We start from the raw sequence: 16,144 nt of genomic DNA, 5'->3' as shown, positions 1-16,144 counted from the left end.
ATCGAGAACATCCTTATCCCCATCTCTAAGTCCGTACAAACTCTCAGGGACTACTTAGACTCCAACTTGTCCATGTCCAGGCAAGTCAGTGCCATTGCATCCTCCCTCTGCAGCCTACCACGCCAAACTCCTAAAAGCAGCCAGACCTTTTCTGACCACCGATTGCCTCACCATCGTTGGAGCCATAAATGGTTCTAGACTATTGCAATGCCCTCTTCACAGGCACATCAGCAAAGAATCTTGAGAAACTCCAAACCATCCAAAATAATGCTCTCCGTGCTGCCACAGGCATCCCCAATAGGGAACACACATCCTCAGCCAGAAGGCAAGCCCACTGGCTGCCCTCAGATAATGTATCCTTTTCAAAACACTTGCCTTAACACACAAATGCATCAACTACACAGCCCCACTCGACCTCTCGCGAAGAGTAAACAGATCCTTGCCCTCGAGACCAACCTGAATACCTTACGTTAACCGCCTCACAGTACCCAAATTGAAACTAACCAGAGGCGGCACCAGCTTCCCTTTCATTGTCGCAAGAAAGTGGGACTCCTCGTCACCCTCCATGAGAGCTGAACCTTCCCAAGTTGCCTTCCACAAATCCATCAAAACACCATTTGCTTAAACCAGCATGCTTCTCGCTTGTATCCACACGCCAAGTAGCCTACTCTGACAATCTGTAATGCATCTCCATCTGTATCACAACATGCTAGCTCTTGTAACTAAGTCGTTCAAGTATACAACAGCGCCACAATGCCTTCGGGCAGCTTGCACGCTTTATAAAAGCAACAAATAAAAAATAGAGAGTGGGAGGTAGATCCCTCTTCTCGTATGGCTCCTCTCATTGGAACAGCCTCCCTCCTCCCCTCAGACTTGAGCTGGATCATCTTAAATTCCGGAAACCTCTCAAGACTTTCCTTTTCACCTTCTTTATCTCTCCTCCTCCCGTGCCAACTCTCCCTCTGCGACTGGGGCCTGGCCCCTTCAGAGTCATACAGGGGTCAGACCACCCCCTGCCTGACCACCCCCTGCCTGTCCCCCTCACCCCCCAGCATTCCGTGCCAACACTTTCCCTCTGGCACCCTTTCCCAGACTAGCCCAACCTGGTCCTCCCTGTCCACCCACCTCTTCCTCCAGGTACTAGACCACCCCCCCACCCCAAGGGGAACCTCACTCCTGCACTCCCCCCCCCTACCCTTTCCCCCTGCACTTAACTCCTTGTTCATGCACTTGCACGGTAGGATTGTCACAAGGCAAATAACCTTTGCAAATGTCTAATAAATATGGGGTGTGTGGGATGCCAGACTGCTGTGCAATTGAAGGGCAGCACTGTGCCATAACAATTATACCATGGCTCAACAACCCCTTGCTTGCTCCCTTGTAGGCAGCAGTACAATCGGAAGGGATTGTGGGGACGGAGCAAATTTACTGCTGTGCAAGGGGTGGTTAGTGGGAGAAGGCAGAGGTGGTTGGGGAATTGCTCGCTCCTGCCTAGTTCCTAATCACTAACCTACCAACCACGGGAACCCAAAGGAGGAGTAGCTGGCTTACCACCAATGGAGCTAGCTCCTCTACAGTACTCCGTGCCGTGAAACATAAACCCACCCTCCCACACGGCTATGGTTTATGACCTGAGGGGTAGTAGCAGGGCAGGGCCGCCCATGGCGTCCTGCCATTAGCTCCCCACCACACCAGCTCGGGGGAGTCTTTCATGGTCTACCCTGAGCTAGCGTGGTGGGAGAAGGGGACAGGCGCTCTATTGAAATTAAATGCAGCACGCTCTAGCAGGGCGCGCTTAACAATAGGGCACTGATGCTTTTGCATCAGTGCTATTGAAAATAGTCCCCGCCACCGTGAACAGGGCCCGGTCACATTTTTTGTTTTTGCTGCGCGAGGCGCTGCCACCACTAAGGCCGGTCCTGGATAGTAGACCAAGGGAACGAGGAGACAGGCAGCCGCTATGAGGCCATCATCTTCCAGTGCGTTCCTGCATGGTAGGACATATATTCCCAACAAAAAAAACGACAGAGTGCGCGCTCTAGTGCAATTGAAAAAAGGTACAGCTTCCTTTCACATGACAGGACCACCTTAGTGTTTTTATTTTAGATGCGTCATCACTAGAGCAGAGTTAAAAAATGCTTTACCTAAAGCTCACACAGGGACACTATGCAATAAATACATAAATCAGCATTTACACAGGGGGACAAGGGAGGGAAGTAAATCGGCAAACACTGATCAATAAATCATAAAAAACGAAACATGATCTGTTTCCGCACTAAATTACAGTGGTGTACAACAGTGACTGACATTTTAAAGGTCAGTTCTTTGTGCAATTCGGTGCCATTTTGCCAGATTTTAATCATGCGTGCAAAAGGAAACTCCAGCCCAACGACTATGCATATGCTCCATTGGGTGAAATTGAAGCGACTCAGAAAGCATGCTCATCAATTCTTTGCACCTACTGAAAGCAATAACATTAAACATAGCCCCAATGCCTAGACTATGTACTGCAATTCGTTTACCAACACTTCCTTAATTCACCAACCCCCCTTGTCACATCGATCAGCAGAAGGGACTACACACGCTGCACACTGAATAAAGGGGCAGGCAGGCAGTTGACTCGAATACATGCAGAAGATAATGTGCTGCTTGAACAGACCCCATTGGGTCTAAAGAGATTGCTGGAAGCCATTGAACAATATTCTACAGAAAATGGTGTAAGGATTAATATGGAAACAAGAATGATGTACTTTGATAGTAGGAAGCACTGCCCGAAATATCAAACATTTTAACGAGAGGCAAGTTTATTTGGGAGTGGTATTCCATAAATCATTAAGAAAGTAGGAGAAGAAATGTACTTTTAATAAAGTGATGGCTAAGGTGGCCTCTTTAAGGAACTATGAGAGACAAGCAGGGAAGATACAGTTTCAAAGGACTTCTATTGGTGTATCAACAATGTTAGGTCCCTGCAATCTTACATGGCCAACGATAATTTAATATGGCTTGAACAGATAGAGGTTAAGATTTGGATCTAACTCTCAGGAATCTCGAACTCTGTCCTGATCCAGTTTATTCTATTGAACTGGGTATCATGGCGCTTAGTACACAGGCTTTGATCAACCAAAGCATTCCATTTTTAAAGATAGTGAAAAATATGGAAAATCCAACCTGAAAGTTGGTAAATGACAGTAAACGGGATGGGAGATGTGCCGTTTTACATGGACCAAGATCATGCATAGAGTTTTTTAGAAAAATTGTGCGTATTGATTGGGAGTTGGATATTGTCATTCTAAAAAGTGATAATGAAGAAGGCCCAAACATGGGATTTCATCCAGAAGGTTACCATGGCTAATCTGAAGAAAAGTACACGGGCTATGGCAAAAATCACGTACAAACTAGGGGAGCCTAAAAAGTATGTTGTGAAGTTTCCTTCTACCAGCATTAGGAAACAAGTTTTATTTATTAAGATTAAACCAGCTGCCTTGCATGGCAACACTGGGACCGAGATTGGATTGAAGCATTGAAAAGCGAAACTACCGTCTTTGTAAGAAAGAGGATGGGTTCTTAGAAACTTGTAAGCATTCAAAAACAGGACCGGGTGTCAACCCAGCAGAAACCAGTTGGGACTAGCCAACTGGAATTTCTGCCAGGACACCTGCACATAACCATGAAAATCAACCCCACATCACAAGGGGGTAGCCATTCAGAGATTCTGCCCCCACCCCACTAAGTTGGGTTGTGTGCCCTTCCTGCTTCTGTGCTGCTTCAGCCATACTACAGGGCACCCACAAGTCCAACTGTGCATGCTGTGCCATGAGCTGCATTGACTTAATGCCCAAAGGTTTATTTAAAAAATGCAGCATGGTGAAATGCAGTTTTGGGGCTTCCCAACACACTCTTTTGACATTCAGCACATTCAAGGCACTAGTGTTTAGGGGAAAAGAACCCTGGTTCCTTCATCGCAGCAGTTATGATTATGGGGAAGGTGAAGAGGGGAGATCAGCGTTTGGGGGCAGATTGAGGGGTCCTAGCCTCACATGCAATGTCATGAAAACACACAGCTACATCACTGCTCCACAAATGGCAGAAATAGCGCATTTGCATGAGCCAATAAAACCCGTTTGAATACTATTTTTAGATTTACTTTTAACTGGCTAGTCGTTTTTCAGGAATACTGCACCTTTTCATGCACCAACTTAACACACTGGAATGTTTTAATAACTTTCTCACTTCATGTAATAGAACATTTGTAAATCGGCCAGTTGCCACGGCCAGGACCTGGAGGCGAAATGATGTTGCCTGGGAATTTGTTAGAAGGTAACCTGAACAATACAGTGGAAGCTGTATATTACACTGCAAGGAAACAATATAAACTCACGAAAACATTATGGAAACTTTAATTTAATGTAGACACCATTGAGTGGTCACAGCACGTTTTTAGAATGCGTTTTACAAAGATAATTAGCAACACTTGTAAAAAAGAAAAAAAAAATGCTCAGTTTATTGGTGCTGTAGGTGTGCCAGCCTTGCTGACTTGGGACATGCTGCTGGATTTCTTTACCTCCTAGTGTCACGTTTCCGTGGAGAAAGCGTCCTTGGTAAATAAGCCGCAGGATATTTGGACTACTGACTTGCTCCTCTTCCCAGTCTGAAAGCAGTAAGAACAATTAGTTAGACCAAGCGCAGAATATACCACGTACCAGCAGTAGAAATTTAAACATTGTCAAAGCTTCTAGACCTTTCAAACAAATTATCTGTCACAGATATCCCCTGACGGATAACTGCAGTCACATGTAAATTATTAACTTCGCACATACATGGAAATCCAGTAATAAGGACCAGAATATGGCATATACCAGGGGGTAACTGCCCGGCAGACAGAGTTAAAAGGCACGAGCGAAGCAAGGGCTTTTAACAAGGGCACCAGGATGTTACTCCCCTGTATATGGCCCGTGGAACAGGTTACAAACGCCATTAGCACCCCGGGTTGCCAATCGGTAACCCGGGGTGCTGATAGTGTCTTTTCTATGAATAAACGGGACACCTCGCGGCATTCATAGAAAAGACTGTAGAGATGGCCACCACAGAGCTGGAAGAAAGGGCTCCAAAAGGAACCCCTCTTCCATTTCCATGCTGGCAGGAAAAAGTCTGAGCAGCGGCAGCCGCAGCCATCAGGTAAGTGGGGGTTGGGGTGTGAGGGACAGGGAAAAATATATTAAAAGGATGGCAGGGTGGGGAAACAACCGCCACGTTGCTCGGAACGAACAAGTAGTCCATACTAGAACTCACTATTTGCCCAACTACCACAAGGTAGGGAGTTCAGCATTACATTAAATGACAATTGGAACGTATGATGTAATTTTTAAGTCCTATTAAAATTATGTTACACTTTTAGTCCACCCCTATAGACTTTATGTACATGTGTTTAAATTCATTTGTAGACACAGGAACACATTTGATCGACAAAATAATTAGTTTTGTCCGGATGAAGACCGCGGCGATTGGCAGGAGCACCACCTGATGCTCCTTTATTTATTTGAATTTATAAAGTGTGTAGCGTACCCGGGACATTGCGGCGCTGTTACAGTATATTTGCTTAGGCGCACAAACAGTTTACATAGTGTGCTGCAATGGTATGGCACTCATACAATGGTGAGATACAGACGAAGTGACATACATTCGAAGACGGCTGAAACACACTGTCCACTCTAAGAAGCAAATCGCTGCACTTGAAACAAAGGGCAAGTCATAGGATAAAAGGACTTGCAAGAATGTAGGTGTGCCTTGATGTGCCAGGAGCTTTTCTGAAATTTACACATACATGTTGGATCTATGTTTGGGTCCAATGTTGAAAACTGACGTCAGTGTAGATTTGTAGCTATGCAATACGCCCAATTGTTCATGTATTGTTTGTTGAAATATGTACATCATGCTAAACAAAAATATTCTAACCTTTTACAGATTAATACAATGTTTTTTAAATAAAAGAACATTAAGTGATTAGAAAATACTGAGTGGATGAATGATATATATACACATATATACACATACACACATTTTATTAATTTATGCATGACTTTATTCTGACTGTGGCGCAGCTACAATGTTAGCACATCTTTCCTTTGAAGTTGTGAAATTCGAGAAAAATAAAAAAGGGAGCCGGGGATGATTCATTTTATGAAACCGGGTGTACCCCAGTTTTTTTCCACAGCTCAGAAAAGCACCCAATGTTGCCCTCATTTAGGTTCGAAAAGGGTAGTGTAAGGTTTCGGGCATTGTATGCCATTAGAGGTTGCCAATAATATCCAGTTACATTAGTTGGTGTACAACTGACACAAACTATACTATCCAATACACACATTAATCAGCCCTTGAAGGTCCTGCAGGCTGGTTTGCTAAATTTGGAATCATCCTTTGCATTAATTACAAACCTGGACCGAAGACTTAATGACAATTTTGTATATTTGTAAGTATGGTTTGAAAAATAAAAGTATTCTTTTTTGCAGCATGCATATCACAAGGAAATTATTTTGGCATTGTTATTCCTGCGAAACAGGAAAATAAAAAATGTGGTTTATGTAGGATGAACAAATCGCTGCTTCACAGCAAAACCTGTGTTTTCGCGCCTTGAAACACTTCTGTATAGGCGCGTTACAAATACCATATCATACAGCACCAATTCATGCACTAGACCTTGATACCCGATAGGTCACTTGTTTTCTTCAACAACTAGAAGCGAAATTTACAGATCAGGATTGGCATGTTCTTCAAAACTCTCCTACGCAAATGTAGGTTATCAGAACTTTGGCTATAGTTCAGTTAGAAGTGGTGTGGGCTGTGTAATGTTTGGGGGTGGTTGGACTTAACTCTGAATCGCTCCTTCATTGACCTCATTAGAGCTATATGAATTGCATAACAATTTCGAATCACTTTTTTTTTTACACGGTTGTAACATTCAGATTATAAAGAATCTTTTCTTAGTTGATTAATTAGCTGTGAAGAAGGGTACTGGAATGGTCACATAGGCTTCAGATTGAAGTATGATATTGCCTTTAGCAAAGATGTGGGGTCGTTTTTTTTAAAGGGCATTTCTCTCTGAAACAAGTTCAATGATATCATCAATGAACTTATGTTGATTTATACTGCGCACCGCTATTACCCAAGGGCAGTAACCAAGTTAGGTAGGTTAGTCGTGCTAGGGTGAGAGGACAGGGTCACCAGGAGGAACTGGCATCTGAGTGTTTTGTATGTGGGAGTTCATGTGAGAGGCCACGTGCATTGTAACCATATGGTTAAGATTTAGTGCCTCGGGTGTGTGGCTGTGTTTTGTGATGGTGTTAGTGTGTTGGGTGGGGTTGTGTTTGGTAGAGCGCACTGCTAGATAGTGTCCATAAGGGATCCAGAGTCATGGGTGGCCGTAGCTGTAAGATGATCCGGTATCCTGGTGTGTAATTGCATCGTTGATGGTTTTATGGGCTATGTGGTGGTTCATTCTAGGTGCGCTTCAGCATCTAGAGATGCTGGGTGTGAACACAGTATTGATTCTTGGTTTATGTGTAGTTTGGCTAGTCCAAGGTCTGGTGTAGTGGCGTCAGTTGTGTTGGAGGAGTAGGAAGGGGGAAAATGGGTTAGTAAGTTGGTCCGTTTGTTGGGGCCTCTGGCGCGGCTCTTTGGTTGCAGCTTGACAGTATCTATCCAGGTCGTTTGTGGTTCTTTGGTCCAACTCGTTTCCTCTCTAGTTTGTCTGTGGTGGTGTTTTCACCAGATTCCTTCGAGGTTGCCATTGTCTGCTGAATTGCCAGGTTTTGAGCGCTTTCCTGAAGATGTGGTTTTCTGTAGTTCCAATTTCTTTGGGCATGGTGTTCCAGATGTTAGCAATTAGACGTGAGAACACCCTTCTGCCAAATGTTTCCTTTTTTCATAGTGTTCCGCCTCCATTTGTGTGTCGTTGCTGGATCTTAGTTCCTTTCCTGGGCGATAGCAGCTAATCCAGTCTTGGAGGAATTCAGCTCCTTGTCTGTGTAAGGCTTTATGTGCGATGCAGAGTGCTTTGAATTTGATGCACTTTTTTACTGGTAATCAGTGTAGGCTTTTCATTGCTGAAGTGATGTGGTCTCTTCTGTTTAGTCTTAATAGGATTAGGGCTGCTATATTTTGCACCCATAGGAGTTTCTTGGTGAGTCTTTCTGGCATTCCTAGGTATAGGCTGTTTGCGTAGTCCATTCTTGTGAGCATCAGGGATATGATTGTGAGGGTTCTGTGGGGGTAGGAGAGTAATCTTCTGAGCAGTCATAGGAGGAAGCATTTTTGGGCAATTGCGTTGTCTTGCAGTTCCCGGGATAGTCCGTTGTCCATGAGTATTTCTAGGTTTTTCTACATCATTAGTCTCTGGTTGCGTTCCCATGCCGATCGGCCAGTCCAGTTATTTTCGCTCCGTTGAATCCTGCGGGTGAGTATTAATTTTGTTTTTGCCGGGTTCAGTTTAAGGTTCTTCGTTGTCATCCAAATTGTATGTCTGGAAGGCAGCGGTTGAAGTTGTTATTTTGTTCCTGGGTTCTGTTTTCACAATCAGTTGTGTGTCATCTGCATAGTTGTAAGCAGCAAGTCCGTAGATTTGAATGTTTTTCATCAGTGGGCACATGTAAATGTTGAAAATCAGAGGAGAAAGGCTGGATCCCTGTGGGATTCCATCAGAATATATTTTTGGTGTTTGAGGTGAACGGTGCTAGGTTCTTTCAGTTCGATTTGTTAAGAATGAGGTAAGCCACTTTAGTGCAGATTCCTGTATGCCACATTTCATCAATCTTTTTAGTAGTGTTGCGTGGCTAATGGTCTCAAATCCTGCTGATATGTCCAATAGTATGAGGGCATTGTCTGCATTTATTTTCAGGATGCACCATACCGATATGAGTTCTGATTCTGTTCCTTTCATTGGTCTGAAGCAGACTTGTGACCGGTCCAGTATTCAGTTTGTTTCAACGTATTTAAGAAGGATTTTGTACACGTGGTTCTCCAGGATATTTGCTGGATAGGGAAGGTTGGATATCGGTCTGCATTTGCTCGGATCTTCTGCGCTGATTCTTTTTATTAGTGGTTTAATGTATGCTGATCTGAAGGACGCCGGTACTATTCCTCTTTAAGTGATAGATTCATTAGGTTCTGGAAGCGTGTTGCCGGGGTTCTATGATTGAGAATAGTCAGCCCTGCATATAAATAACTGACTCTCTAAACACTGGAAAATACCACCAAAACAAATATTGGGAATAAAAATATCAAAAAAAAACAAGAATCAACTGACAGGAATTTGCAGCCTATTTTCACCCGCACAGCTCCACAGATCTGTTCAGATTGGTGGTATTAGCAGACCAGTGGGGAAGGAAAACATTTAAATTAGCATTAATTCTTAAGAGCAAAGAAGAGCAGAATACAAAAATAGCTCTGTGCTAATGTTAAAATATATACTTTATTAAAAATACACCGAACATGAATGCAAATAACTAAAATAAATTTGAGTGAGTATTTTACTCCCTCTCCACATTATAACTAAATGATAGACTCACTCACTGATGCAGCATTAAAACTTAAGGAATGTCTGCCAATGTTCATTTAACTCGGCACAAAGCATATTAGTAAGCCTTTCATTAGTAATAGAACGATTCAATACATGAAACTTAGTTCATCTAACATATGGGTACCATACTAGATTTACAAGGGAATTATTGGTGCATAGGAGGCTGAACTTGGCATTGGATGGCAGCACTTTGAGGCTATACATTACATAAATATGTTACTGGGGATCATAACACAGCATTGCCATTTGCATCGTCCCCAGGCGATATGGCGGGTCTGGAAAAAAGAGAGGGTAGATGGTTATGTGGTCATTTGAGGCATTCACACCCAGAGTAGCCTTCCCTCTGCGTGTATGCTTGTTTCTAGTTCTGTGTAAAGAGCATAGAGCCATGCATGTCCAGAAGACAGCCTTGTTTGCCAGCGGTGCTAGGATGCATTGGCCTGAACTGTGATATGAAAGTGGACTGTAGACGTGTAGTGTCCCGTTTGACGTTTGTTAGGGGTATTCAATTGCCATGTGCGAGTAGCTTAGTTATGCAGATTATGAGATTTCGTCCAATGCAGGCATGGTGACATCTCGGTACGGGGTTCCCTTTGGGCGACATTCGAGTTATGGTGCTCATCTGGTTAGGTAAATGTGAGCATATGCTCCGAGGCACTCTGAAAAGGCTTTTTCTGGCAGTGTGCAAAGACTGGACTGGATGAGAGGGGCCACAAAGGGAGGAGTAGAAGACACAGGGAGACTACAGCAGAGGGTAGGTACCCAGTAGACTGCAAGTGAAAACAATTCCAGTAGAGTTTAGAGTAGGGATTCCAGAGAGAGCACATGCCTGGGTAAGAACCCTAGGAAAAACTCGGCATGTTACTAAGTCAAGGTGTGGTATGTAAGAGCTGGCCATGCCAATTACATTGAGCATTAGGGAGCTGAAATGGGTAGAGCACTTATTGCATTGTGAAGTAATGAACGAAAACTCAGGAGGGACAATTACGGTGGAACACAGAGGCAAATCCCAGTGGGCAAAATCACAATGGGGCACATGGGAGCAGCATAGTAAAAGGTAGAATGGTGACCAGGTTAGCAAGGGGCACTGAAAATCAAGTCCTAACATGGTCATGCAAGGCCTGGTCAGGGCTTGGCAAGGCATAACAAAACAGATTTCGCAAAGTATGAAAAGAAAAAAAAAAGGCAAAAATAGCCTGGTATTCTCCCTGCGTGCATGCCTGAACGGTCCTCAATATCTCAGTTATTTAGTGATCTGATATGATATTTGTATCGCGCTCGTACACAAGTGTTTCATAGCGCGACTGGGCAAGGGAGGGGAACAAGGGAGAACACAGCACAACATAAAAACGATCAAGATCTTACTAGGCCCAGTGACATTGAGAACGCGCAAGTGCATGGGAAAGGGAAAAAGTGCATGGAAGTGGGAGAGTGGAAAGTGCAGAAGCCGAGGAGCGCAGATAAATAAAATAAATAGAAAATTGAGGCAAACTGTGGTAGTGCAGCCAGCAAGTGCTGCATTTAAGGCAGCAGACTGGGAAAGTCTGAATAAGTGCAGAAAAGAAAAATGGGGGGGGCTGTATGGGTACAGATACAGTCCCCAGTGCAAGGGGTGGCCAGGAGGCAATACAGGAAGGTGGCAGGGTGAGCAGGTACCTGGGCCCAGGGGACAGAGGGTGGCCAGGTGCACAGTGCCAAGAGAGCAGATCAGCAGGGGAGAAGGGGAGCGAAGGCAGAAGCAAAGAGGAAGGTTTTGAGGTGCTTCCGGAACCAGAGATGGTTCTCCTCAAGTTTTAGAGTGGCAGGGAGGCTGTTCCAGAGGGAGGCCCCAGCCGAAGATAGAGATCTACCCCCAGCTCATTTCTTTGAAAAACGACTGACCCTGAGGGAGGTAGAGGAGCAAAGAGCTCGAGAGGGGAGGTATTTGCGGACGGATAGCTGAAGGTATTTTGGACCCAGGCCCCAGAAAGCCTTGTGGACAATGCAGAGGGTTTTGAATTGAATCCTTGGATCCACTGGGAGCCAATGGAGAGATTTCAAAGTTGGAGAGATATGATCCCAGGGCTTGAGGCCAAGGACAAGTCTCGCAGTCCTGTTCTGGATAAGTTTTAGAGGGCGGAGAGTAGAGGCAGGTAGGTTTAGAAAGAGGCTGTTACAATAGTCCAAGCTAGAGAGAACCAGAGCTTGGGATACCATGAGCTTCTGGGGGGGAAGGAGAGGAAAGGCAGAATACCTCTGAGGAGGTGCAGTCGGAAGTCTGACATTTTAGAGACAGAGATATGGGCAGAGAAGGACAGTGTGGAGTCAAAGATGACAGCAAGGTTCTTAGCCTCGCAGGTAGGGGTAGGAGGAGGGCCAAGGTTGGCCGGCCAGAGAGTGAGGGAAAAGGATGGAGATGGTGTGCCGATGAGGAGGATCTCTGTCTTGCTGGCATTCAGACAAAGATCATTGGTGGCACACCAATTTTGAATGGCAGTTATGCAGTCAGAGATGGGAGAGGAGGTGGCCGAGGGCAGCCGGAAAATGAGTTGAGTCATCAGCGTAGCACTGGAAATTTGAGCAGAAAATGGCAATGCAGTGAGCGAGAGTTGCCAGGTATTGGTTGAAAAGCCAGGGTGAGAGGTTAGACCCCTGGGGCACCCCACAGGTGGAGAGGAAGATAGATGATGGGAAAGACCCCAGTTGGACCTGGGAGGGTCGATCAGAGAGGAAAGAGGTCAGCCAGGCCAGAGCCTGATCAGCGATACCCAGAGCCTGATCAGCGATACGCAGATTATCACGGAGACGGTTGAGCAGGATGGTGTGGTTGACCGTGTGGAAGGCAGAAGAGAGATCAAGAAGGATGAGGACAGAGGGAATGTTAGAATCAAGGTTGGAGAGCAGATCTTCACGGATTTTGAGGAGAGCAATTTACGTGCTTCTGGCCGCTCTGAAGCCAGACTGGTGGTCATGGAGTCAACCAATAGAATCTGAATGAAGGTTAAGCTGAGAGATGGCCAGCTTTTCCAGGAGTTTGCCCAGAAAGGGGGTAATGGAAATTGGGCAATAGTTTGCCGGACAGGAAGAATCAGCTGTGGGTTTCTTGAGAAGAGGATGCACAAGGGAGTGCTTCAGAGGGGAGGGGAAGGATCCTGAGGCAAACAAGTGGTGTCAAAAATCAGCAAGGGCAGGAGCAAGGGTGTCAATGTGGTCCTTGATGGTTTTGGAGGAACAGGGATGAATCGGTTTTAACAAAGATTTCATAGATCAGACTTGTCTAGCGACCTCGTCCGGGGAGAAAATAGGAAAGGAAGAGAAGGATGGTGGGTGGGTGCTTAAAGGGGGGTCTCCAAGCACAGACAGAGGGAATAGGAGGGGGAGGCGAGGGTGGACAGGATGTCCTGGGTTTTTTTAGAGATAAAGTGCGAGGCAAGGGCATTGCAGAGAGCTTGGGAGGCAAGAGGAGGCGAGGAGACTGCTGCAGGGATGGCAAGCTCCTTGCAGATTTTAAAGAGTTCGGCCAAGTTGTTGGATGCCGCAGAGACACGGGCTTGAATGTGGGCTCTTAGTGCGGACAGAGAGTCGGTATTGCCTTTGGAGCAGACGACGGGCCAGTTTGTCAGAGGATGAGCACGAAGACCTCCATTTCCTCTCAGCCACCCTACACTTACGTTTAAGTGTAGCTAGGTTGGAATCATACCAGGAATTGCACTTGGCTTTGGACTTCAAGCGGATCCTCATGACAGGGGCAACAGCATCAAGAGTATCAGAGATGGAAGAGTAGAGAAGGGACAGGGTTGTGTCGGGGTGTGAGTCAGCCAGGGGAGGAGGAGGGGGAGAGAAGGTGGCAGCGAAAGCCTCAACTGACACACGCTTCATAGGTCGGATGTCCGAGAAGGTAAGTGGAATTGTCGTGGTGTAGTTGCATTGGGGAGAAGAGTGAGAGATGGGAGGAGAGGAGGCAGTGGTCACTCCAGGAGAGAGGAGTGGTCAGAGGAATAGAGAGGGGGAGGCCAGGGGAGATAAAGACATCAAGTGTGTGTCCTGCAGAGTGCGTCGGGCCAGAGGGGAGGATAGAGAGGGAGAGGGTATCGCAGAGGTTGCGAAAGAGCAGCGATGAGGGACAGTGAGAATCGAGATGAATGTTGAGGTCACCAAGGAGGAGGAGTTGAGTGGTTGAGGCCAGGAGGGAGGAGGAGAGGTTGGCCCACTCAGAGAGAAAAGAGGTGATTTGCCCGTGGGGCCGGTAGAGAGTAGCAACAGTAAGAGTGACTAGGAGAGAGTGAGAGCCTGCAGACAAAGCATTCAAAAGAGGAGTAAATCTGAATGGGAATGATAGTAGCAGGAATCCACTCAGGAAAGATCAGGGCTACGCCCCCTTCAGGTCGAGTGGATCTGGGTGAGGAGAGGATGTTGTAGCACTCAGGGAGTAGAGCGTCAAAGCTTATGACAGAGCTAGCCGTGAACCATGTCTCCGTAAGACCGAGAACATCAAGGTCCAGTTCTTCAAGGAGGTGGCAGATGTCAGAGGCGTGTGACAGCAGAGCGAGAGTTGAGAGTGGCAAGATGAAGAAGGTTGCCGGCCTTAAAGACCTTCCGGGGAGGGGTACAAATCAGAGGTACGCCCTGCAGAGTTGTGGAGGTAGACTGAAGAGTGGCAGAGGAGGAGGAAAAAGTGGGTAAGGTAGCCAGGGAGTGAGAGGAGGGGTCAGCTGGAGATGAGAGGAAGTTGATGAGTCGAGGGAAACGCCCATCGAAGAAGAGGAGATTGGCCTGAGGACCTTGGACCATGACACTGCCATTTAGTTAGACATTAAGGATAACTCTGGAGGAGTGGAAAGAAGCCATGAGGACATCCCAGCGAGTGCCACCATTAATGGGAGAGGAGGAGACGGGACAAAGCACAGAGATCATATGGGGGGTCCATAGATCTGGCGAAGGAACAAAAAAGAGGATATCGGTGAGGGTCTGTCTGGAAGAGGCGGTGGTATAGTTATCAGCGATGGGGAGTCCAGGGTTAGAGGCCAAGATATCCTTTTTAAATTTCTTTTTTCCAGACTTAGTGAGAAGGGAAGGGTAGTTGATAGAGAAGCAGTTGGAATAGATGGGAGAAACCGAAAGCGCCATGAGTGGAAATGAGAAGAGGCAGAGGGAGGAGTAAGCAAGTAAAGCAGTATTGAACAGTCACTGGGCTAGCAGGTTACAATCAATGGGCAAAAGTTAAATGCAGAAATACACTGAAGTTGAACTTTCAAGTAAATGTAAAAATACACCCAAGTTTGACTTTCAAGTAAATGCAAGAATACACGCACTTTGTAACATGAATCTAGGCATTGGCAATTGAGGGACGGGGTCAGTATCGAGACTCCACATATGACTTTAAGCAGAGTATAAATGGTTAAGGGAGGCAGGGGCCTTTTGTTTAGAGAAATGGCTGCCTGAAATACAAAAGCCCCATTTGCTCACTTTGGCAACTTCCCAGGCATATGAAGGAGTTATTGGTTGCTACACATGGTATACAATCCAAGGAGGTACGTATTGAGTTATACCATTGCATATGGTAACTGCATCATTTGTTAACTATACCAGGCATAAGACGGCATTATTGTGGTATTTTAGGCAGAAGTAGCTTTGTCAGTCAAAGGTGATTGGATTTTACAAAGCTTTGCACATGGTTCCACAGATTTCTACCTATGTTTGCCCTATACAAACCCCAAACCTACAGAAACTGGTGTAGTGAGGTGCAGCTTTGGTCTCTGGGCCCAGCAGGCTCAGGAACCACGTCTGGGAATACCCCTCCCACTAAGGGTGACATCAGCAAAACAAAAGGTGATGGCTGAAAGGTAATTCATTGACCGTTGGGTGTCAATTGCGAAAATAAATTGTGTCTCAGGTTCCTCCTCAATTTGATCATCTAAAGGAAGTTCACTCTTCCACCTCCAATGGAAATGGTGATCTTGCCAAAACTGAAAAACAACATCTTGCACGCACTACACTCTACATCATTTGTGAAACTACACACTCTGGCCACTACCTTTGCATTGCAACCAACACCAAGACAACACCTCACGCAGTTGAATCCTCACTACCAAACTCTTTAAAACCCATCTTACTAAGCAGTTTAAAGAAAACTGTCCCAGACTCCATCACACCCCTGCCTTAGTTTTAATCCATCCCTACAAGTAAAGTGCCACTGCAGGTCTCCAATCTCATTTCACTCTTGACCACCTTGTTACTCTGCAGTCTGACTTTCTTACAAGGCATGGTGCAGAAACAGCATTCCTGAAAATCTTACATGATGTCCTCAAAACAGAAGAGTAAGGGCAGGTAGTAGGTTTACATATCAGTGCCACTTTTGACACTTCAGATTTCAAATTCCTGCACAACTGTCAAACGGATTACCAGAATCAGATTCTGTTCTCTCCCATTACAAGCCCTCGGTCTCCGGCCTTTCCCAACCATTCTGACTGGGCCGTTGCGTCCCAGATGCTGTCCAGCCTTGTGTGGAGTACAAGGATCACTTCTGTCAACAACAGTCCACGATCTTGCTCAGCCCTTCTGAAGCTCATCAGTGATCATGACCTACACAACCAG

General features: G+C 45.7%; 1 protein-coding gene across 1 annotated transcript in view; it reads right to left on the bottom strand.

The window, feature by feature from the left end:
* Nucleotides 1-16,144, bottom strand: part of UBL3 (ubiquitin like 3) — a 693,461-nt gene that overhangs the window by 219,423 nt on the left and 457,894 nt on the right. Inside the window, exon 3 of the mRNA XM_069640754.1 lies at nt 4,562-4,648. Coding sequence (XP_069496855.1) covers nt 4,562-4,648 — 87 coding nt within the window. The remainder of the gene's footprint in view (nt 1-4,561; nt 4,649-16,144) is intronic.

Source organism: Ambystoma mexicanum, chromosome 7q (assembly GCF_040938575.1).
Source record: "Ambystoma mexicanum isolate Mex_15411 chromosome 7q, UKY_AmexF1_1, whole genome shotgun sequence".
Taxonomy (NCBI): Eukaryota; Metazoa; Chordata; class Amphibia; order Caudata; family Ambystomatidae; genus Ambystoma; species Ambystoma mexicanum.
Note: the sequence above shows the minus strand (reverse complement) of the source record. Positions and strands in the feature narration are given on the sequence as shown.